Source organism: Bacillus rossius, chromosome 5 (assembly GCF_032445375.1).
Source record: "Bacillus rossius redtenbacheri isolate Brsri chromosome 5, Brsri_v3, whole genome shotgun sequence".
NCBI lineage: Eukaryota > Metazoa > Arthropoda > Insecta > Phasmatodea > Bacillidae > Bacillus > Bacillus rossius.
The window spans coordinates 60,707,344-60,731,524 of record NC_086333.1 but is presented as its reverse complement, the minus strand read 5'-3'; the positions used below and the strand labels follow the sequence as shown (position 1 = coordinate 60,731,524).

At 42.5% G+C, this 24,181-nt stretch overlaps 1 protein-coding gene across 3 annotated transcripts in view; it reads left to right on the top strand.

Moving 5' to 3' along the window:
* LOC134531874 (ATP-binding cassette sub-family C member 4-like) overlaps positions 1-24,181 on the top strand; it is a 73,422-nt gene that overhangs the window by 15,070 nt on the left and 34,171 nt on the right. For all 3 annotated transcript variants that reach the window (XM_063367883.1, XM_063367884.1, XM_063367882.1), the window contains exons 6-15: positions 211-436; positions 2,022-2,178; positions 6,548-6,686; positions 7,700-7,810; positions 9,749-9,958; positions 11,398-11,684; positions 15,770-15,953; positions 17,025-17,198; positions 19,019-19,215; positions 21,629-21,980. In XM_063367883.1, coding sequence (XP_063223953.1) covers positions 211-436; positions 2,022-2,178; positions 6,548-6,686; positions 7,700-7,810; positions 9,749-9,958; positions 11,398-11,684; positions 15,770-15,953; positions 17,025-17,198; positions 19,019-19,215; positions 21,629-21,980 — 2,037 coding nt within the window. The remainder of the gene's footprint in view (positions 1-210; positions 437-2,021; positions 2,179-6,547; positions 6,687-7,699; positions 7,811-9,748; positions 9,959-11,397; positions 11,685-15,769; positions 15,954-17,024; positions 17,199-19,018; positions 19,216-21,628; positions 21,981-24,181) is intronic.

Genomic DNA, 24,181 nt, shown 5'->3' with positions numbered 1-24,181 from the left:
TCGTAGTGATATAGGTTGTGCACCCTCTACACCACTGTATACCTTACACATACCGCACCATTGTGGTTTTGTCATCGATAGCAAAGCGTATCAATGCAATATTGCACCAAATTAAGCCATAGTAGCAATCTAGCATGTGCACCTTCCTACACCGCTGTACCTTACAGACACCGCGCCAGTCGTCAGCGATGTGTCGTCTCTCTCACACAGGTGATGCGGCTGAGCAAGACCTCGTCCGGCAAGACGACGACGGGTCACCTCGTGAACCTCATGTCGAACGACGTGAACCGCTTCGACATGGCGACGCAGTTCCTGCACTACCTGTGGATCACGCCGCTGCAGGTGGTCATCGTCACGTACTTCCTGTGGGACTACGTGCAGCTGTCGGCGATCGTCGGCATCGTGTCGCTCTTCGCCCAGACCGTGCCTGTGCAGAGTGAGTCGCCGCCGCGTCCCGGGTGGGCAGGCAGGGCCGGCGCGTCCATACAGGCGAACTAGGCCACCGCCTAGGGCGCCAAGTAGCTGGGGGCGGCGCAGCACGACACATAACAGCTGATATAACATGCTTAACGATTATTGAAACTAGCTGAAAATGGATTTTTGTAACAGTTTGGAATGTTTATATTGATATAAGTAATTATTTAAAGTCCACGGTGACCTGTTTATGATTTGTAATAAGTAAAAAAGTAAAAGAAAAAAACACAAGCCTACTTACATTTGATTGTTGACAAAAGACAAAATCTTAGACTTACGTGATGTATTTTGAGGAAAGGAAAAATTTTTTTTGGTGTGTCCGTCCAGGGGGGCGGGGGGGGCGGGGGCAATGAAGGTTTTTCGCCTAGGGCGCCAATTTACCTTGCACCGGCCTTGTGGGCAGGGAAACATTCGTGGGCTCAGCTCGCTCTGGGCTGAACTTACAATACTTTATAGCTTTTTTTAACTTCTCCCATTGGCTGACATTATATGACAGACTCTTGCCAGTGACGATCTCTTAACCAAATAAGTATTTTCAACACCGCAAAAACCCTTGAGACTGCAACGTTTCTCTAAGAAATTTATACGAATTCTGTTTCAGCTAGACTGTATAACTGAAAAAAATCTATCAGCGGTAGGAATACAGAACAGTTTTGTAATAGTTTTAAAAATGTAGCAGTACCAACTCCAGCAGTACTACATACCAACAGATTAATTTGCAAACAAAACACACTAAACCATAAGTCATAACAGTTCAGTGAGTTGCAGTGAGGGCGGATGGCACGGTTCAAACGTTTCTCAAAGCCAGCAACCAATGAAGAGGTGACGTTTGCCCGATTATGCAGGGGGCTGTAGAGTCAATCCTGGAGGTTATTGAAGCCGCCAATTATTTTTCTAATCCCCATGTATGAATAATTTACTAATTTTTATATATTAGCCTTTCGTGTATTTCCTGGACAGAGCTGTCCATAACTACATCACTACATCAACTACATTGATAAACAAAATACGTTAATCTTCTTTGACTTGGTCTTGACCCAAGAACTCAAGATGTAGTTTAAACAATGCCATTGTTATTCTACTTGGCCCACACATAGAGCCATTGTATGTGTCTTTGATCAAGGACATCGCCAGTTCCTACCCGATACCCAAAAATTACTAAGAAAATACATAAATTTGTGCTAAAACCAAATGTTATTCTTTGTAATAAGATAGAAAAGTATTTTTCAACGCTGAAAAACCTTCGAGAGTACAATGTTTTTCTAAGAAATTTATACGACTTTTGTTTCAGCTAGACTGTATCACTAAAAAAAAAATTATCAGCGGGAGGAATACAGAACAGTTTTGTTATAGGTTTACAATGTGGCAGTAACAACTACTCATTAACCTAATTTTTCAGCTAGGTACCGTTCAGTGAATATCTGGCGGGGAAATTTGTGCAGCGACATCGAACGCTATTAGAGGGCGAAGTAATGGGCGAGGAAATGAAATTAACTGATGGGCGGGCGCGTGAGGCCGAGACACAAGCGGGGAGAATCTTTTTGCAGGTTACATCAGCAAGAAGATAGCCGACTTGCGGGAGTTGGTGGCGGTGCGCACCGACGAGCGGGTGCGCCTGATGAGCGAGATCGTGTCCGGGGTGCAGGTCATCAAGATGTACGCGTGGGAGAGACCGTTCGCTAACTTGGTGGCCCTTTCCAGGAAGTGAGTGCTTGCAAGTAAGGCAAATTCGGCGGCTCCAGAGGTGGTTTGGGGGGGATTGCCCTTCCAAAGCCCAAATTAGGTTTTAATTTTAATTTTTTAGGGTGTTAGCTTAAATATTTAAATTCATGTCTTAAACGTTAGTTGAAAGTTTTTTTTTCATACTATTAAGTAACCATATTTGAGACCATATTTTTTTTTAGATATTCCAAGCCTACGTCGACTTATTTAAGCTACTGTACACTGGTCCACTCAAAACACACACAATGCGGGCGCGTGGAATGTTAGGTTAAACGGGCAAGAATTGGTCTCGAGCCACTGCGAACGCACCACTCCACCAAATTCCCAGTTGCCAGAAGAGAAATGTACTTTGAGGAAGAAAGTGCATTCATTGTTTGTGTTGTTGCTACAGCGAAAGAAATGCCGTAAAAACAGATGATATCAGATTCATTAAGCCCTTTGTTGAGTATTAAAATAACGATTTAAAAAACAATACTTTTTTTTTTAATTTTTAACACTTTGACTATTCTTTTGCAAGTGTATCCCAGATTGCGATTCCCTGCTGCACGTATCAAGTAAAACTTTCGGTGTGGAAATTGCATTCCGCCATCACCCGAAGAAACCACTGGCGGATCCAAAGGAGGGTAATGCATAGAGGCATGGTCCTCCCTCCCCCCTCCAAAAAAATACCCTGAATAATTTTTCAGATTTTCTCCTTAATCATAGTTTTCCAAACTTACTAAAGCATGATTTTACTGCAGTGATATTGATAATAGGACGTTTTTGAAACACAACTAAAAATTCTAAATGCACTAAAATTGTATAGAATATTTATTTCGGCCCTCTCCTGACCATCATTCTGGATCCGCCCTTGGAGGAAACAGTTATACTGCAGGTAGTGGCTTGTGTGGAAACACGCCAGTAAGCGTACGACTCCGGGATACTGCTGGCGTGAGTGCGTCACTCAGTGTGGGTAGTTCTGCTTGGTTTCATGTCACCGCGGCGTGGCGCGTTTCTACTGGCGCGCTCGCAGTGGTCCGGTTTGAAGGGAGCCTTAACTGCGTCTTTTCTTTGTACGATAGCCCCTCCCGAAAAGTCTTCCTGGAGCCGCCCCTGAATCAAGGTGTCTCTATTGTATAGTCTGTGTCATGTGACCTGTCTCATATGTATTACCAGTGGTCAAATTATCCTTCTCCAAATGTATTTTTTCTTCTCGTCACCAGTGTTTGCAAAGAACTAAATCAAGTTGTAATTGCTCTTAAACAATCATCAATCACAATAACGTTTAAAAATGAGTGCCACTGATCCTAATACTTTTGAAAACTGTCAGATTTGAGACAAGTAAGGTACATAATACAGACTATACATGATACAAAGTGTTTAAGTATGTTCTTATTTTTACCGAAACGTTAACACATTGCCTTACTGTCATGTCATGCAATAAATATAAACATTCATTGGTAGTTTAAATACAAATCTAAATACTTTATATCAAATACAGTTGTTGAATTATGGCGTCTTGCTTAACCTTCGGGACAACATTACCAGGTATTAAAATTGTATACTTATAAACAAGCAATAATATTATTTTTTAACTTTAGGTTGCTTAGCGTTAGATGTTAGTAGTTAACGTTAGTAGTTATCTGTTGGTCTTAAGTCTGGAATACAATGACTCTAAAGTGAAGTGTTTGTATTGTTTAAGTTTGAAGTCACACGACCAATCTCTTAAAGATCGTTTACCACTTAGCCTTCTGGTGTTTGGTTGGGGGAGGGGGCGAACATTTTATTATATAAATTAAATTAGAATGCCTAGCATGAAGATTCTAGGAAAAATATAGTAAACGTTACTACACAGGTACCTATTTGAACCATCTTCTTATTGATTTAGAAATTGTTTCGTTTCCATTGACCAACTTCATCTATTACCAACATTTTCAATTATTTTGGATTATTTTAGATTTAGCCAAATGTTGCTGCCTTACGTGGCTCATTCATTAGTACTTCCAGCAAACAAATCATTTTTTTTTCAATATAAGAATGCAAAATGCTTGTTTTAAAGGAGGGAATTGAAGGTATTTTACTACGGAAATCAAGCGAAAGAACCGAGTGGATTCATAATAAAGCATTGGTGGTACTGTGACCTTCCCCTTACCCTACTTCCTTAACCACCGCTTCCCTTATAACCATCCAGCAACAACAAATACCCATTTCCACTATTCTACCGAGAGATCCAATGATCTTGGCCCAAAGATGATCTAGAGATCCACCCTCTAAACTTTGCGCAACACCTTTTCGGGCTACGCTATCTTCGCTCTCGTGAACCCAAGTCCATTCTGTTAAAGCGGTTGCCACAATATAGCAGCTCACGGTGTCGATGCCTCGTGTCTGTTGAATTTTCAATAACGACTCCGAGATCATCGTTATGATTATCCAGGTCGTTCGTTTCATCTAGAAGCTCCCAGTAATATTCGTCATGTAGAAAACACAATTATGCAATAAGTAAAAAAGGTAAACTATTATCAGATAAGTTTTATGAAAGAATATCACGCGTAAACTTTTATGACGTAACCGGCCATTAGTCCTGGCAAAGGTCCTCAGATGTCGTGGCACAGATTTATGAGCACCGAGTCTGTGCCTGGGTGTTTAGGAGTCTATTGGCGATCTTAGAGTTACTCGTAGAATGGGGATTCCTTGAGTTGTACACTGGTTAGCCGAATGCTTAAGAGGGATGGAGAGGTGTAATGGGGTTGCCTCAGCCTCTCATTGTAGCTCCCACTCAAACTTATCCAAGTTGCGATGAAATGGCGCATGCATTACCCTACGGCTTCAGAGATCTGTGTTGGTGAACTAAGCTCGTAACGAAAGTACATGCCTGTGAATCCACCGTGTTAAATTACTGCAGCTCTTCTGCTGAAGAAACGGAGATCTTGGGTGCCCCCCTTCGCATCAAGTGCCCATGCAAACCGCATCACATAGAAAACATTGCAAACCAAACAATATCAAACTTGGTCAAAAGGTTGTCGAGATACGCAATATCACTCGCCTCCCACAAAGGACCGAATTTTCCTACAGTGGGAAAACGTGGCTGAAGTTGCCTTGAACTAGAAGAATTTTCTTCGGGAGTACTCATATAAACGCTCCCGCACCCTTATCAAATCAAACCCTCATCTTGTGTAATGGCGTTGATAAACGTTGCTAGAGCTAGCGATCTGCCAACGTTCCTCCGATGAAATCGACAAGCAGCTTCTGAGGTTCCAGAGTAAGTAGGTATGACTGCAAACCTGGAACTTGAAGGGACTGGTGGAGGAGTGCGAATCCTGATGCGACTTGATCTGACTCAACATGGGAGGACTCACCAGTGAGAATTATTGTTGACGGATTAAGAGATTTTCTTGATTCGGTGGGTGATGGTTTCGTGACTGTTCTCAGTTGGTTCGTTCTTCCTCGCGCTCACACGCGTCCGGCCAACCTCCCGTGATCGTATTTCAGGAACGACGCGTGTGCGTCCTTCAGACACGGGCGTTTATCGTTCAGTTGGGTGTCGTGCACGATCATCTAAAACTAAATAAGCAATTTGTCCCTACACTTACTTAATAGAACTGACTGACTTCCTGACAGACAACATACAGATTAAACCGGTGGGTCTATAAGCATGACATGTTGCATATGAGCTCCTTATTTAACGAAGGTGAGCACTAAGAAAGGACTTTTTTAAATTCATCCCCTAAGGGGTTAAGTAGGGGATGAAAGTTTGTATGTAAATTTGTAATTTTTGAAGTTAGAAGAATGTAAATTGGTGTTTCGGCTTCTGTTTATAGATAAAAGTCAGTTGTATCAGCGTTTTTGGTAATTTATCGAAAATGAGGATCAAATACTTTCCCATCGAGCTAGTCCTGCATTAACTTTGAAGGCACAGTTGATTGTTCTTCCAAATAAACATATTTCACATGAAGTTTAGGGCCATGTATTATTATTATTTTGCGAAAATATTTCGAAACCAGCTGTGTGATACAACTCCATGTTTCGTGATTTGTTGTATTTTCTTTTTTGTCTACTGTCGACACACAAAAAAACAGCAATTCTTTGTGGAAGCTAATGCGTCCTGAATGGCCCGGCCAAATAAGGAAATGGCTTCACTTTTAGACGGCCGCCAGTTTCCAGGAAGAAACCGTCACGGGCGTACCGTATTACAGTCTCATGAGCCTTGGGAATTTTTCGCGAGTAATACATGGCATGGTGATAGTTTAGTGACTCGATGTAGTATGTACTCACAATAATTTTGACGAGCTAAGATCATATTGAAAAATGTACAGTAAGATTTCACATTGTTATATCGTAACAGAAGCTAACAAATTTATTCTTTCGTTAACAGATCTGAAATGAATGTGGTGAAGAAAGCATCGTACCTAAAAGGTGCTAATATGTCGTTCATGATGTTCACTGAAAGAATTTCGCTTTTCTTCACTCTTCTGTCTTACTACTTATTTGGTAACATCATTACGTCAGACAGGGTGAGTATTCATTAAATTCGGCGATAGCAGCAGTACATCTGGTGTAATCATTAAATTCTTCTTATATTATGCACTTCAATCAAGTTGCCTTTAAAATCCTATTTTCTTTCGTCATTTATATTTTCATAGTTTTTGGCAATTTTTTTAAAAAATAATACCATAACCGTTAAAAAAGCTTTAGAATTTTTTTTACATTTAATTGAAATTGGAGTAATGTATTTACTAATTTCGAAAAAGTCCAATTATTTTGCAAAGAAAAATTAAATGATCATATTTTTTTATAAATATCTTTAAATATTTGGAACGAACTATAAATGTAGTGTTTAAGAAATATAATTATGTCGATTTAGGCGTATCATGCATCATCATAAAGATATCGTATTATTTTTTCATGAATTTAATAATAAATAAAATTTATAGTACACTCTGCACTTAACACATTTATTACTTTTGAATTGGAACAGATATAGGTAACCTTAGATCCAACGCTTATGAATGAGGGCTTATTAAAACTCTACTGAATTACGTTTATGTCTCCATTATTTGATCCATAACAAAATATTACTTTGGGCATAATAACTTGCAAACATACATCGATAGGAATGAAAGCAGTATCGTAAATATTCTGAAAATTTCCATGACTTATATAACTATTAAATTAATATTATTTTATTTGCCATAAAATAAAATATTAAAGCTGAGTAACAAGCTTAAAAAAGAATTCTTATTCCAGTTGAATGTTCTGTCCATGCCAACTACTTTTAAAAGAAATTATTAACTTACATTACTGGATTTTGTTGGGAAGAAATATATTCCAATTTTTAATTTAAAATTGTCTAAATAACATTCTAACATAAACTCAATCCTCCAAACACTGAAGATGCAGCCTGTACCAACAGTGGCCCAATTCTAAACCCTCCAAACAACATGGAAAACGACGTTGGCAGATCCTTTTCTTTTTAAGAAGTAATTATTGTGAAAAAAAAATTGATCTTATGTGGGATTCGTTTCAGGTGTTTTCTATAGCCCAATTCTTCAACGTCACCAATGTGAGTTTGGCAATATTGTGGCCTTTCGCTCTTACAAGCTATGCGGAGGCCAAAGTGTCTATAGGCCGAATAGAAGTGAGTATGACTTCACCTTTAGTTTTTTTTCTTTTAGGTTAAAATTTCAAAAAAATTGTATTTTATTTAATAAATCATTACTACAATGAGTGGAAACACCAGAAAAATGACCAGTGGAAATATTTGCTTATAAGGAATTACTTGAACACCAACAAATAAAATTACATTAGGTCATTTGTAACGTTCCATGTGTTATGGATATATTATTTTATCTAGTTTTGGTTGCAAGCTGGGTTCATACTGCCATTTTGTAACACAGGGGTTGAAATACACGTTACAAATACTTTCTATACAATAGATCGGGGTCATTATAATGACCAGGTTTTACTGTTAAATCAAAACAAACAAACCTAAAAAAATTATACTATAAATGTTTTGTCTATATCTTGATGGAGTTTTTTCATAAAGCTTTCAAATTACAGTTATTAATCAAAGTTTCGGCAGGTGCTACTTACAGGTAAATGTATTATTCCCCCTTTTTTAAAAAACTAAATTCCTGCGTTTAATTTAAGTTGCATTTTTCTAGTGTTTATTCGAGACATTCTGTAATTGTATTTAATTTTAAATTTTAATTTATTAGGTTTGATATTTAGTTCACGAATATGGTAAATTTTCTCGTAAGAACCCGTCAGGATAGTAACATGAGTGTGTAGTTCCAGAACAAACCATGAACTTTGAGACTTTAATGATTTCAATTTTTTTGTGTGTTATTTACTGTATAAGTTTTATGTAATTTTTGTTATTATTTTAATTTTAAATTCATCTTAAAATAGACTTCTCTGGCTTGCATGTAATTATTCGGTGTGTTGTTAAGAAACTAAAACAGTTAGTAACTGTTTTGCGCGCGAACAGCGCGCGCGGTGGACGTGGCCCGAAGCTGAGAGAAGACAGTCGCCGGCCGCGCGCTGACGAGGTCAGAGGTCGCGCACAGAGCTGCCGTCACGAAATTACGTGAATAGGACGGCCGTCAAATTTACATAATAATAATAATTTACCGGGAGTGTAAAGAAAACTTTCGCGACCTGGAGTGCTTTTAAGTGTTTATGGCAGAGGACAAAATTTTGATGAACTTACGAGTGCACGAAGCATTATTTGAACGGGGCGTACTACATGAAAACCCGGCGGTATTACGAATCGCAAGCTTGCTTGTTACGGCTGCGGTTTTCGTCGGTATTGACCTGGTGTTAAGTCATGCTCCGAGATTCGCCACTGTCTGCCGGGCAAGGCATTGCCGGGCACGTCTGCAGTTAAAATTGTGTGGAGCAATTTTACGACCCTGTTTGAAGCATCATCGCCTGTGCCGTCGGTGGTTTATGATCAATAATTATAAACAACTTAGAAAGTAATGAAACTGCGGAAGATATGCCAGGTTGTAATAAACCAGTAGGTCAGAAATCACTAGAGGTTAAACCACTGTGACACATTTAACTTTAAATTCTATGCAGGCTCAACAAGTAATGCCTATATAGAGTTGATCGTTGTGACTACCAGATAATAAACGAAAGGAGAACAACTTCAGTGTTTCGTTTCGCCTTTATTACTAATAGCTAGGGACCGGAAAAATTCGCGGATCCAATGACCTCTAGGATAGCCTCCATTATCCTCTGCATTTCTCAAGTAAACATGCGTGTTCATTGGGTACTAAATTGTGAGGCGTCTCCACTTGGTAGCTTGTGATTCGACGCTTCTTTGGTCGATAGTCTCCCATTGGCCCAGAGAGCTATAGTTAAACTGCGAGCCCAATAGCAGAACCAGCAGAATTGTTCACATGTTTGAATTTCAGCCTATCACGAAATTAATCCGCGAATTTTTCCGGTCTCTACTAATAGCTTTTATTATGAATCTGCTCGTTACTAAAATTAAGTGTTACACATCACTGGAAAGTACTGTTTTATACAATTATGAGAGCTCTAGAGCGATCGCTCTCTGTGCCGACAGGAGTTCCTGAAGCAGGAGGAGAGAGAGGACCCTCCAGCTCTGCCCAGTCCGAGAGGCGCGGAGGAGAAGATGGGACTAGTCGGGGCGGTCGTCGTGAGAGGACACGCCAAGTGGGAGTCGACGGAGCAAGAAGATACTCTACACGACGTTTTCCTCGACGTGAAGCCGGGAACGCTGTGCGCCATAATAGGTCCCGTTGGATCGGGAAAGGTAAGGAGCTAAGCGCGAGACACATTAAATAAGACGCTTGACTTTAATTTAAATTGGTAAATCTAAATTGGTAAAATCACTTTGTCGTGTCACCAAAATTTTACTACATATCTAAAAAAAAAAATCAAATTTTTGTATTTATTTTGTCATATACACTTACATATAGGTACTATTCAGACAAATTAACCATTCTTACAGTGAAAATTTGCCGTAAATAAATTGTGTTAGCAAAGCACAGTTCAGTTCAGTTAGCTTGAATTTATCCCTCGCAGAACTCCTTCCTGCAACCCATCCTGAGGAAGCATGGGCAGGCATATGCAGCAAGTGACTTCTGCTCGGGCGCTGATTTGACCTGGACCGTGTGCCCCCGCAAAGCTCCTTGCTGAGGAAGCATGGGCAGGCATATGCCGCAAGTGACTTCTGCTCGGGTATTATTGTGACCAGGACCGTGTGCCCCGTAGAGATCCTTGCTGAGGAAGCATGGGCAGGCATATGCCGCAAGTGACTTCTGCTCGGGCGCTGATGTGATCTCGACCATGTGCCCCAGCAGAGCTCCTTGCTGAGGAAGCATGGGCAGGCGTATGCCGCAAGTGACTTCTGCTCGGGCGCTGATGTTACCTGGACCGTGTGCCCCCGCAGAGCTCCTTGCTGAGGAAGCATGGACAGGCATATGCCGCAAGTGACTTCTGCTCGGGCGCTGATGTGACCTGGACCGTGTGCCCCCGCAGAGCTCCTTGCTGAGGAAGCATGGACAGGCATATGCCGCAAGTGACTTCTGCTCGGGCGCTGATGTGACCTGGACCATGTGCCCCCGCAGAGCTCCTTGCTGAGGAAGCATGGACAGGCATATGCCGCAAGTGACTTCTGCTCGGGCGCTGATGTTACCTGGACCGTGTGCCCCCGCAGAGCTCCTTGCTGAGGAAGCATGGACAGGCATATGCCGCAAGTGACTTCTGCTCGGGCGCTGATGTGACCTGGACCGTGTGCCCCCGCAGAGCTCCTTGCTGAGGAAGCATGGACAGGCATATGCCGCAAGTGACTTCTGCTCGGGCGCTGATGTTACCTGGACCGTGTGCCCCCGCAGAGCTCCTTGCTGAGGAAGCATGGACAGGCATATGCCGCAAGTGACTTCTGCTCGGGCGCTGATGTGACCTGGACCGTGTGCCCCTGCAGAGCTCCTTGCTGAGGAAGCATGGGCAGGCATATGCCGCAAGTGACTTCTGCTCGGGCGCTGATGTGACCTGGACCATGTGCCCCCGCAGAGCTCCTTGCTGAGGAAGCATGGGCAGGCATATGCCGCAAGTGACTTCTGCTCGGGCGCTGATGTGATCTCGACCATGTGCCCCAGCAGAGCTCCTTGCTGAGGAAGCATGGGCAGGCATATGCCGCAAGTGACTTCTGCTCGGGCGCTGATGTGACCTGGACCGTGTGCCCCTCAGAGCTCGCTGCTGCACGTGCTCCTGAGGGAGCTGCCCCTGCACAGCGGCTCAGTCCAGGTGGAGGACGACGTGTCGTACGCCTCGCAGGAGCCGTGGTTGTTCGTGGGCTCGGTGCGCAGCAACATCCTGTTCGGCCAGCCCTACGAGCCCAGGAGGTACCAGGAGGTGGTGAGGGTGTGCGCCCTGCAGAGGGACCTGGAGCTGTTCCCGCACGGCGACAAGACCATCGTGGGCGAGCGGGGCGTGTCCCTCAGCGGGGGCCAGCGGGCGAGGATCAACCTGGCCAGGTGAACCATTTATAAAGCTATACCGTGTTGCACTGGCATTTTATGATTTCGGTCCTTAAAAGTGACAAATAACTTTTTTATGATCTAGCTGCAGTGTTGGGGAATCATAGAAGCTAGGTTATTTTACAATTTTTCCCAAGAACGTGTAAGTCCTCAACTTCAGAACAAAGATATCTTAAAAATCTTTACTTGAAATAAGGATTTTCATTTATTCTAGGGTTATGAAAATTTACCCCGCTAGCTCCTAAATATATAAATTTAAAAATTTTTTTGGAAGTTTTTGAATAAATCGTGCCGCTATATGGAAGTGAAACATGAGCTACATATATTTAAGAAAATCATTATAGCTATCAAAAATATTGTGACAATGCCTTCAGAATATATGATAGGATATATGTTACATTGAACTATGTTCTTAAACAATTAATAAACCTTTTTTTATTGATTTTTTAAAATCACGGTGAGATGAAAATTCTAACATAGGCTTATAGGGTATTGGGAGAGGCATTATGCAGCTAATCGTTCTGAAGACCGGCAAACCTATACCTAGTCTTATTTATTTAGCAATATCGTATTCAAGAAATATTTATTCAAACAGATATTGCGTACCACACTAACAGAGTAGCTCCTTTTTATATGTGATATCAACATTGTAAGCTGGTATTCATTGAAAATAATTTTGTATTATCATTTTTTATCCGACTGGTACAAAATGATTATTCTCAAAGCTGTTTTTTGGAGGTCGTAAAAATTGCATTAGATCACAAATATAGAAATACACAAAACAGAAATTGGAGAGATCAAAGAAGTAATTGAGCGAACAAACTGGATTTTACAGTTATCGAAGCAGGTCATTGGATTAGGCTAAGTCTCTGTAGGGGAGCTTCCATACTGGAGCGTCATCTGCGGGCGAACACGGTATTTCTGTAAGCGAGCAGCAATTAGCACCAAGTTAGTTGAGAGAAAGGATATAGGTGACTGGTTGGTTCCACTTTGCTAAAGTGAACTCAGTAACGTAAGGTGGGATAGGTGGACCATAGTTTTACAATGCCATACCATTTTATTCATTTTTAAGTCAACTTATAAAAGTTTTCTTTGAACATAAAAAGTGCCTATTTCTCGAATGGAGTTGTACTTTAATATTCGATACCATTTTTGTCAATAACTGATGTTTTTGAATTTGAAATAAAAAATTAATAAATTAAATGCTTGATGGCCCAGTTCCCCTCATTTTTGGAGCAAGTGGATCACCCACCTCTACTTTTCAATTAGCTGCAGCTTTTTTTTATTTATTTGAGACAAGTGGGCCTCTCTCCTGTCACAGAAGAATTAATTCTTACAACTTTTAGATTTTTACCTTGAAAATTTCAATTATTTTTTTTACTTATTGCCAGCAAAGCATGTTCTTGAAACCTTTTTCTCCGGAAGGTCAGTTTCTCCTTAGAAGTAATTAAAGAATTTGTAATGCATAGCTTTCTTGTTAATAAGTAAAGTATTTTTCTAGATCAGATCTGATTAGAAAAGAAATGATAGAATGTTGAAATAAAAAATACTTACATTTTGCCAAAACGAACAAAAATTAAAAATTAATAAGGTTATTAGGTAAGAGAAAACTTTCAGAAAATGAATGCAAATTTTTACTAATTCTTGAGAACAAAAAATACAAACATATGGTAAACTTATATAGGTGGATACTTATCTAATAGAGAAGTACAATAAAACAACTTAACTTAAGGCAAATTACTTAATTAATCGGCAATCTGCGCACTGTAAAGTGTCCTCTGTTGTTAACAGGTATATATGGTGAGATCACTCTCATGATGTCTGTGTCGTCGTACCATAATAAATCTTCTTTTTCTGGCCATATCCAACATTTACGCTCTATTTGCTTACAATGGACTCGTACCTTACCAGGCAATACTTCGATAAATTTTCCTGGGTATTGTTCACCTTCATAATACACAATAACAAAGTCACTTGGAATCACTTACACCACTCACTAAGTTCTTTCTTTTCTTTGCCACGCACCTCTTTGGTACCTGTTAGTTGCATGTTTCCTGTGCATGCCTGTTGGGACATTTATTTTCGTCATCGTAGATTCCAGTACATTTGAAGCTATTCACAATGTTGGATGTTGGAGCCCTGTCGAATACCCCATTCACAAGCTTAACTAAATCTACTTTGTATATTTTTACCCTAGAGTTTTTTCGCTGCCACTTTGCATGAGATTTGTCCTAGTCTGTTTTAACACATTTAAAGACCCCCGCATTAAAAGGCTGCAGGACATGAGATAGTGTAGGCTGGAAGTTTCAGCAAGTGGACGTCATTCTCTTGTGCTAAATCAATCAATTCTGGTGAGATATGGCTCACATGCCAACCAAAAATTAACAGAGCAGGCCTTTCTGCAGGAATATTTGGTAAGAAACATTTCTTGAACCATCTTGAAAATATCATGGTAGTCATTCATCTTTTTTTTATGATTTGTACTGAGTATAATCAGTGGGTGAATCTGTGTTGATCAAAGAAACGAGAATATGCTCTCCTTTGACCACACAGAGAAGCAGAAACTTGTTGCCTACAACTGAGCATCAGGGCGCCACTTTAGTGTTTTCTGGCCCACTTGAACTTTCCATTCTAGTACATTTTGCTTCTATGTGGCCGACCACCTTTGTTTTATTTGGATCTTTATAAGAAGATGTTTCATCACAATTAAACACGAGGTGGGGCTTTCCATAAAAGCCATAATTATCGGATGCTTTTTATACCACATAAAAAGGTACAACTTTTGTGGATTCTATTGAGCTGCTCTTACATACTCCAATCCCTGAGGCTTCTTTATGGAAAGTTTGTGCCTCTCCCTAGTTTTGAAAAAACCAGTCATCTCGATTTTTGAAACTAGTTTTCAGAACATTGGCATTAATATATGTCTGCACTACAAACAATAGCCTCACTTTTTTGTCATTTGCAAACAATCAGCCAAACTTCTTGCTGCCTCTAACAGTAAACCTTGCTTACCTCCTCTTCCTGTACCCTTTTGGGCTGCTTTTCCAAGAATTTGTAGAAGAATTACCATTCTTTATATATTCTATGGCTCTCTCCAAAGATTATCTTGAATACTGAGCTCCATCTGCAACTTTGTTAGTTTTTCTAATATAATTCATAACTATGATCTGGAACAAAAAAAATATTTCACTTGTTAAGTGAAGTACACACTTACTAAGTAAGTAACTATGCCTATAAATTGTGGGGCAAGTGGGTTCTGATTGAAGTAACTGAACCTTACCTTGCCCAGTTTCCCAACACCTATGGCCCACTTTTCCCGTTTAGTCCATTTGATGGGGACAACTGGACCACCCTACACCAAAGCTCAATTTTGGAAGATAATCTAAAAAACACTCTATTATACTTTACTTCAACATCAGAATGATTAAAGAAAACTCTTAGTTTGATTATAAAAGACTCAGTACTTACTGTTTTACTATAATGAAGCTGTGTTTCAAGTTGTATGGCACTGAAGATCAGGTGATTCCACTTGTGACCATGACACCTGCTACTGAAAGGTTGCATTTACCTGGAAGTATTCAAACCCTAGTAATGCCAATAGAAGAAAGAAAAAATTCGCTTGAGACATAAAGGACATTAAGAAAGCTATTGCCCACCTGCAGTTAAAGACTGTAAACTTCAACAAAAACTATGAGGGTTACTTCACAAACAGCTTCAAACTCAGAAGTACCAACCGAGATCCTAGCAAGAAGAAGAATACAAGCGGAAGATTCACCTGGGTACCAATTGCTTGGACTACAGTGAAGAACTTCTAGTACTTTCTGTAACCATCCCAGACTTTATATTTCATACCAGAGAAGTTAAGAGGCAATAGGAGAGAGTGGAGGAGTTGGGTATAAATACTCGAGTTTTAGGGAGTTTCCCTCAGGGTGGTGTATCGGAGCTCTGGACCTGTACCTCTCGACCGTGGACACCCACGTGGGCAAGCATTTATTCGACATGTGTCTGAATGGCTACCTGGCCTCCAAGACCTGCACAAACATCATGTACCAACTGATGAGTGCGGCCTGTGTTTCCCTCAGGGCGGTGTACCGGAATGCTGACCTGTACCTCCTGGATGACCCTCTCTCGGCCGTGGACACCCACGTGGGCAAGCACTTGTTCGACATGTGTCTGCGCGGCTACCTGGCCTCCAAGACCCGCATTCTCGTCACACACCAGCTGCAGTACCTCAAGGATGCAGACCTCATCGTCATAATGAGAGACGTGAGCATGGCATTAGACAGGGTTGTCTCTTTGATACCCTTGATTTATGGTATTCCGCAAATTTATTTCTGTGACTAAACCCTCCCAATTTATTAGAGTTTTTCCTTATATTACAATGAATACTATTATTGTAAAATAGGGAAGCATGGACATAAATCGTGGCATGTTGGTTTAATGACTTGGCATTCGTGATCCTTCACGAATGTTCTGTCATGTTCGCCTTACCCATGTATTTGATTGGGAGCTTACAGACAATGATCAGACACCTTTGATTTTTTCTACTCAAAGCACAATCTTGCCCGATGGTTCACTTTTTGTGTTTGATGATATAATATTAGTGTTTGCAGGTTGCACTACTACTTCTCGTAGCCATATTTATACATATATTTTTGACTGTAACATATTAGCTCTCAGTTTAAGACATTTGGTGGGAGTATTTTTGTGAATGCGATGGAAGTCCGGGAACAGTAATGTGTACTTTCACCTATGGTGGCTGGTATGAACCAAAGTTCACAAAGACAAAGATAAACCATATAGTATTAACTGTTTAGTGAATTTTAACAAGATTGGCAGTATTTTAATAAAGTTACTTGTCGAAGATATGGACCAAAGCTGCGGTTAAGTATTTTTTTAAGACCTTTCCACGTTTATTGGAGCCGTGTTTAAAATTTTGCTCTGCAAATCGAATAATTTAATATTTTACATAGATGCTCCAGCAGGGAATTCTATCGGCAGGCGCGGAATATACATTTTTTTTTTACATCCAGAAATGTAGTTGAAAACACAATTTGCATGTTTTTATCACGCTTGGAATTATTTTAAATAATTCTAAGTTAAAAATTCGTGTCTGAGTTCAGTATTATAAGTGTAGCTATTTGTATCATGAGAACCCATGAATTTGCTCATCACCGAGGTTAGATGTTACACATCACTGGTTGGTACTGAAAGAATCGGTCGTAATTTTTTTTACTGGCCATTTAATATTTAAAAATTTCTTAACGCTAGACCTCACGTGGAGTTTATATTTAAATGTGCTGCGGTCTCAGACGTCCCGCCGCTCCCGTGTCGCAGGGTCGGGTCGAGAGGCAAGGCAGCTACAGCGAGATGCTGAGCAGCGGCCTGCACTTCGCCGAGCTGCTGCCCGAGCTGAGCGCTGAGGCCGACCACGACGACGGCGAACTGCAGGACACGCACGAGCTGAAGACGATCCCCCGCACCCGGCAGCCGTCCATCAAGTCGACGACGGTGAGCGAAGGGAAAAAAAAAATTTTTTTTTTTTTGGACGTGACGTCTAATAAATCGATGAACGCCGGCTGCATCGCACGAAAAAAAAAAGTGTCCCGTAACGCACATTTTCCCGTTAACGCTGTGTCCCGTTACGCTCATTGTACGCTTGCGCCGCATCTATCTCTCTTCCGCTCGATTGGAACAACCATCGATTTGACTTTTTTCGAGGCACATTTAACTTGAAACATTCCCATTCGTTTCCTACTTTTCCTATCATCGTCCTGTCCTTAACAGAATAACACAGATTGGAAGAAGTTAAATAGCAAACACGTATAACAGTCATAGTTAAAAAAATCTCTTCGTTAAAGTAATAAACATATTTGAATTAATGAGTGCAAATAAAAGTAAATTTATCAATTAAATTGTAGATTTCGTTTCACTCCTTCTTTGTATCCATACAAAATAGTGATAATTTAATAAAAATGATACAATTTTATTCATAAAAGTATGCAATCATTTCATCAATTTTTTTTATGACGTTGTCACGTTAAACTATCGTCCGTAAACCGACTTTACAGACAAACAATTTTTTTTCTCACAGTACGTTCGATCTGTTGCAATTACGATCGGAAACTCTTTTGGACAAGAACAAATTTATTTATATATGCACTCCAAATTTTAACTGACAATTGCGGCAAAATGTACAAGTTATTGCTATGCATTTAACACCTAAGAGCTCCCGAATAAATTAAAAAAATCCTAATGATCCTAAGGATGAAAAAAAATACTACATACAAATAAAAAAATATGTATGTGCTTATAAATCGTATACTTTCGTGATTTATATTGAATAATTGTCCAAATTATTTATTTGAATATTAATGATAGAAATTGTTTTTATAAATTTTTGCAAGTGTGTTTTCAAGTGAGATTATATTCCCGTATGCATACATTGTTTGTATTTTAAATTAAAGCATTATTATTTAGTAAAATATTCTAAAATAGCTATAAATATTTAGCATATATATATTTTTGATTATTTAAAAAAAATTATTCTCTATTACTTTACTAAATTAAATAATTATTCTTTAAACGTGTTTATATTACTATCGAATACTGAGTATATATTTAATTATTTTTTTTAATTTGATTGAATTTGTACCTTACCAACCGTATTCATAATATCACTCCAGTCCTTTTTATTATTATTTTATTTCCATTAATAATTTGCATGCAAAAATAAAGTATTTTTTTTAATACACCAAGTACACAAATTCTAATGCGCGCATACATATTACGTACACACGCACCCATAATTTCTATGTGTACCCATTTTTTTTTTTATCCTTTGAAAATTTCGTGGCATGGTACGCGCGCATAGTAAAACTTCACTCTTCATGACGCGCCTAAAGAAAGAGGAGGAAAGCCACCGCGGGAGCCACTGAAAGAACGCGGCATGTATATTAGGTTCACACCTCAAATAATCATCGATACTCACCCAGGCATGTAATCCCGCTAGGGCGTGGTCCTGGTTAGGAGAAAGATGGGTCTTTCACATGCCAGACACTGTTACCAGTGCGTAACACGGGTTCCAAGAACCGGGAAATAGATTCGCCATTTCCAATCGCGGCATGTTACTGGTCAGCGCACGGCTAGGTCGAGAGGTTGAGGAGACCCATCCCAACTTCGGCCCCACCGACCCCCCCCCCCCCCCCTCCAGATCCACCGTAAACCCCCCAGACCACCTACAGAGCTGGAATCTGAGTAGAACCGACGCGGAACCATACCTCTCACATCCCTGGAAAGAACGCGGCAGTGACGCGCGGGTATGGCTGCAGAGCGGCCTGGTGGCGGAGCAGGAGCTGCTGGACCCGGAACTGGAGGACGAGCTGCAGACGTCGGGCGCCGTCGCGTGGGGCACGTACGCCAGCTACGCGCGCGCCGCGGGCAGCTGGTGGTACTCGCTGTACGTGCTGGCCGTCATGGGGGTGTCGCAGGCGCTGCTCAGCGCCGTCGACTTCTGGTCCAGCGCCTGGTGAGCTGCCTCCTCTCACCCTTCTTACCTTTGAATATATATATATACTGTACAGAAGTCGCGAGTGGATAGGATTTACTATACGTTTTTCAGGAGCAGCTTGGGAACTTCACCGCTGCAGTGCGCTGCCGTAACGCCCTGTATCGTCTTGGGTTGTTATTTACACGTTAGAGCGCAGCACTGTCGCCCGCTGTCATTCCCCCGCATCCCCCCCCCTACCCAACATTCACTGCAGCTCAAGGTCGTTCAACGGGAGTTTGTGCGTAGGGATGAGAGGTAGGGTAGAGGGTGGGTGGAGGACAACGCATGTTTGAGAGAGGGTGGGGAAGGGGTGTTTGAAGAGTTCGACACTTGTCCGCTAGGGACCAACACAAGTCGATGCCCTAGAGATGGTGGCGATTGCGGCGGTGAATTAACCAACTACCTCAAACCGTATTAGAAATTTTAACCTGGGCTGGCGACTTCTATACAGTATATATATTCAAAGCCCTTACATAATATGAATAGGTAATATGTATATATATTATATATCATTTAGTTAATTCGTCTCATTAATGTATTGAGTGAAACTTCTTTGGGCGCAATGGGAGCAAAATTTCAAGGACGAATCATAATGCAACGTTTTCGTGAAACATTGTTTTTTTTCCCCTAACCTAACATAAAGCTATGGGTGTGCGGGAGAGGTCTGGGTAGAGAATACTCTAAGTGCGTCTCAGGCCGAAGCCTATACGCTCTAATCGTGCAGGTTGTCAGCCTTGCAGGAGAGGTAGCATGCATCTTGTGCCAGGGGGGAATTGGCCAGCCATGGCTGCGATTGGAGCCATGACTAACTCCGCTCACTGACTATTCTAGACTAAAACTAGATAAGTTGGGCCCAGGTAAAACCTGCATAGAAGTTAGCGTGACAATCCTTTTGATGGCGAACCTGGAATTTTTGGCTATATTGTTCCATGATGAGATAGTAACGCCCTCTGACGTTCCGTCCACAAACCACGCACCTGGTGTCCTTGAGCCAGTGGCGACTCCAAGATGGCTTCTCATACAAAGAAAGGATGCAGTTGCAAAGAAAATTAACATTAAATAAGTCTCAGGTTGTGGGCATTGGACTGAGTTCCACACGATTGTATCACACTGGGTCTCCCTGTTTGTTACTGTCTCGCGGCGTGTCAAGTGGACTGTAGTCCGGTCGTCATAGCAAAGTAAATACGTGCGTGCTTCAAAGTCTACTTTTTTTACCGAATGAATCGTGCCTCCAATTAATAATTATGTTGCGGCAGCAAAATTATTTTACTATCATAAACAGATGAAGGGGTGCAGGACATTGTGGCGTGAGTAAAGAATTTTGCAGTTTTGAGTTAGCTACATGTTTCACTTCTGAAACTTTCATATTACTATTTGGTATGGTTAAATCAAATATGCAAAATAATGTTCGCAGGCTTTTACGGCCATTGTCTAAATTAGCTTGGCTTCTGGGTTGTAGCCGTATCCTTGGCAAATAATTCACCGAAGTTTCGGTCGACATTGCAGTCGCCATCATCAGGGAGCAGTTACCTACTGTAGGTACACGGCTAGAATCCAGAAGTCAAGCTAATTCAAATATGCAAAATTTTGACCTATGCTCCGTAGTCCTTCAAATATTTGTTGGCTAGAGCAAAACTTTATTTATTTTTAATTTTAGATTCAGTCAACAACACTGTAAATGATTTTTTTGTAAATGAAAAAAAAATCGTTTTTAAATGTGTAAGTACATTCACATGAAAACAACTGTATCACTACAAAATAGTGTTCACAGTAATACTGGTTTCGGATTATTGCGTTGTGCTGTCCCAGTGCATCCAATAGTTGAAGTTATTTGTAAATCGTCGCCCGAATAGTTAACCAGTTTTAACTGTGCAAGTAATAAGCATGTTACAACAAAATAAAGTTAAATAGTAGAATAATAGATTATTTTTTTCCATCATTAAAAATATTTGATTGAAAGAAAAATCAATTATGCGCCAATTTTTGTAAGAAGAAATAACCGTAACCATATTTCTTGTAGTATTGTAGATTACTAGAGACCTGCAAAATTTGCGTATTCATTTCGTGATATGCTACAATTCAAATAATTATACCTTAGCGCTGCTTCTACCACTGTACCACTATTAATATGGAATAATGAGGCCCAATTAGAGACCCTCGCTCAAAGAAGAGTCGAATCACAGTCAGTCGAGACGACTCACAAGTCAGCAGCCAATGAACAGGTGGCATTTTCCCGAGTGCGTAGAGTGTAGTATAGAGTCTATCCTGGAGGTCACTGAACCCGCGAATTTTGCAGGTCTCTATGGATTACATATTTCTTGGCAAAGGGAACTTTTTTAAATGTACATAATTTTTTTTTCTGTGAAATGCATGTAGGCCTACTCGATTACAGGACTACGATGGAAGAGGAAAGGATGTTCCACTACGAGGTGGACGGCAACTCCACGGAACCTCTGGCGGAGTTCGTGTCCAGCGCCTACTCCTTGACCACCACCAACGCCCTCGTCGTCTACGCGGTGCTGCTGGCGCTGTGCGTGGTGCTGGTCGCGTACCGGTCCGTGCTCACGTACATGTTCTGCATGCGCGCCTCGGTCAGGCTGCACGACACCATGTTCCGCAACATCCTCAGGGCCAAGATGAGGTTCTTCGACACCAACCCCTCGGGCCGCATCCTCAACCGCTTCTCCAAGGACATGGGCGCCATCGACGAGCTGCTGCCGAGGGCCATCGGCGATGTGTCCATGGTGAGTCGCTCCCTCAGGATGCTTCTGGCCGAGCAGTGGTGGCCCTGGGTCATTTGCACTTGTTCGTGGCCTAGCCGGGGGACCTGCATGAGTACATATGTCCCTATATGTGTACATGCATGTATGTGTGTACATATATGTGTTTATGAATATATATATTTGCATATACATCCATAAGCTTATATGTGTTGACGTCCCTCGGCTTCTGGTCCCTATTTCCCCGCTTACTTGAAATTCCTGTTGTGCCCGTACTGCTCTCGTCGGAGAGGTGTGGGTCCAGGCCAACGTGGCCGGGACCGGGGAATATGGGACCTGGAGGGAGAGTGAGGTGAGGAGGAAGAATGATAGGCAGTTTTTAAAGGACCACTCGATGTTAACAGTTCCACGAGCCCCTTTTATTGTAATTCTGAGAGCCTGCCGCAACCTGGCGGATCCGTCGCGGAATGAGCGCCCTACCCACGAAGACCCGGACTCCCGAAAACCGTCTCGTGCAACCAACTCGTCTCGACACGAACTAGAAATCCTCCCACGTAACAAAGTTCCTGACTGAAAGTTGCTCCACTAAGGTGCGTGACACGTGCGCGGCCCTTTTCGTAACAGACTCGTAATGACGACGAAGGTTCGGCGGTTCGTAACTACGCTTCCGCGTCCTAGGATGTTCGACTCGTGACGTAACTCGTAACTCGTAACTCGTAAGCTCAACCGTGTGAGCGGCACAGCGAAGGCAGCTCAGCTGCCGCAACAACACGTACAGTGGCGCTATCGCCGGACCGCGAGCTCCGAAGACGCGCCTCACGATCAGCGTGGAGCAGCATGCACGTCTGTCTCTGAACGAGCCCTGAGCAACACTGCCCTTCCCTGCCCGCCAGCGGGCCGAGACCCACGGGCCGCGGGGGAGGGGAGGAGAAATCGGTCGGCGTGGGAGAGCTCCCCCCCTCGCGATGCGGACGAGCGCCAGAAAATTACAAGATTATTTACACAATAATTAATAAATTACTGTTACATTATTTACACACATATCGAGGTTCACGACCATTTGAAAAAATATATACAACAAAGAATTATTCGTAACACTAAAGAAGCCACTGGCATGCTAGGGCGCACGCGGGTGCGTCCCTGGCCGATGCATTACACTGATGGTTCACTGGGGGAACAGACTCCCTCAGGCCCACGTCGGTGGCCAGGTACGGCCTCTGCCTCTGGGAGGGTACGATGACTGTCGTCATATGCCCCCCCTCTCCCGAGGCCGTCCTGGCCCCCGACGCCGACCTAGACCGGCAGCTGCGTCCGTGTCCGGCCACGTGTCTGGTCGTCGGAGTCCGTCACGTCATTCCATATGGGTCGGGCAAAATGGGGCAGGAGCTGCATCACGCTGCAGTGTAGCCCCCCGTCGGCCATCTGTCGTACGTCTTGGGGCTTGTACTGACCCCCCCACTCGTAGTCTCGGAGGTAGTGAGGGGCCGTTTTCTCACGCGTGAACCGGCGCAACGCCGGTCCCCTCCCCGCGTGAGCGTTCGTCATCGGCTCCCCGGAAGGCAAGTCCAGGACCACCTGCTGGGCCCTGTCGACATCGCCCTCCCCACTGAGGAGCCAGACTGTTACCCCATCTGTCACGTCCTTGCTCATGTCCGTCCTCATCACCCGCCGTTCCCAGGAGTGGACGCATCTCCGTCCATGTCTCTGGACAGGCTCCGGCAACGTCACCACTGGTTCACTCAGGTCGACCAGGTCGCCCTGTGCAGTGTTGTCATGCGTCACGTCCTTGATGAGCAGTCTGTCATTATCGTTGACGTAGGCGTTGACATCATCGGGCGGAATCACCCGGTCCACAAAGCGCTCCAGCTCTGCCATGCTCGCGCCACGTGGGCCCCTTCCGCCCCTCCTGACGGGCGTCCTTTCCCCGCCCCCTTTTGCCAGCCGAAAACCGCCGTCTCCCCCTTGATGTCCCCTCATAGGGGACTGACTCGGTGTCGTCGTGCGGGCCCGTTCGTGCGTCGTGCCCCAGGTGTCATCGTCTGTGTCAACATTCCTGCCTACCACCCGCTGTGACCTGGGTTGGGCGTGTCCCCGTCGACGTCCCTGATTCAACTCCGGTGGCGTCACCACGGAGTCACCGAGGTCGACCAGTACTCCTACGGCGACGTTGAAATTGGCCCTATCCTGGGTCATTGGTCCACTACCGTCGTGGCCGTCCCCGTGCG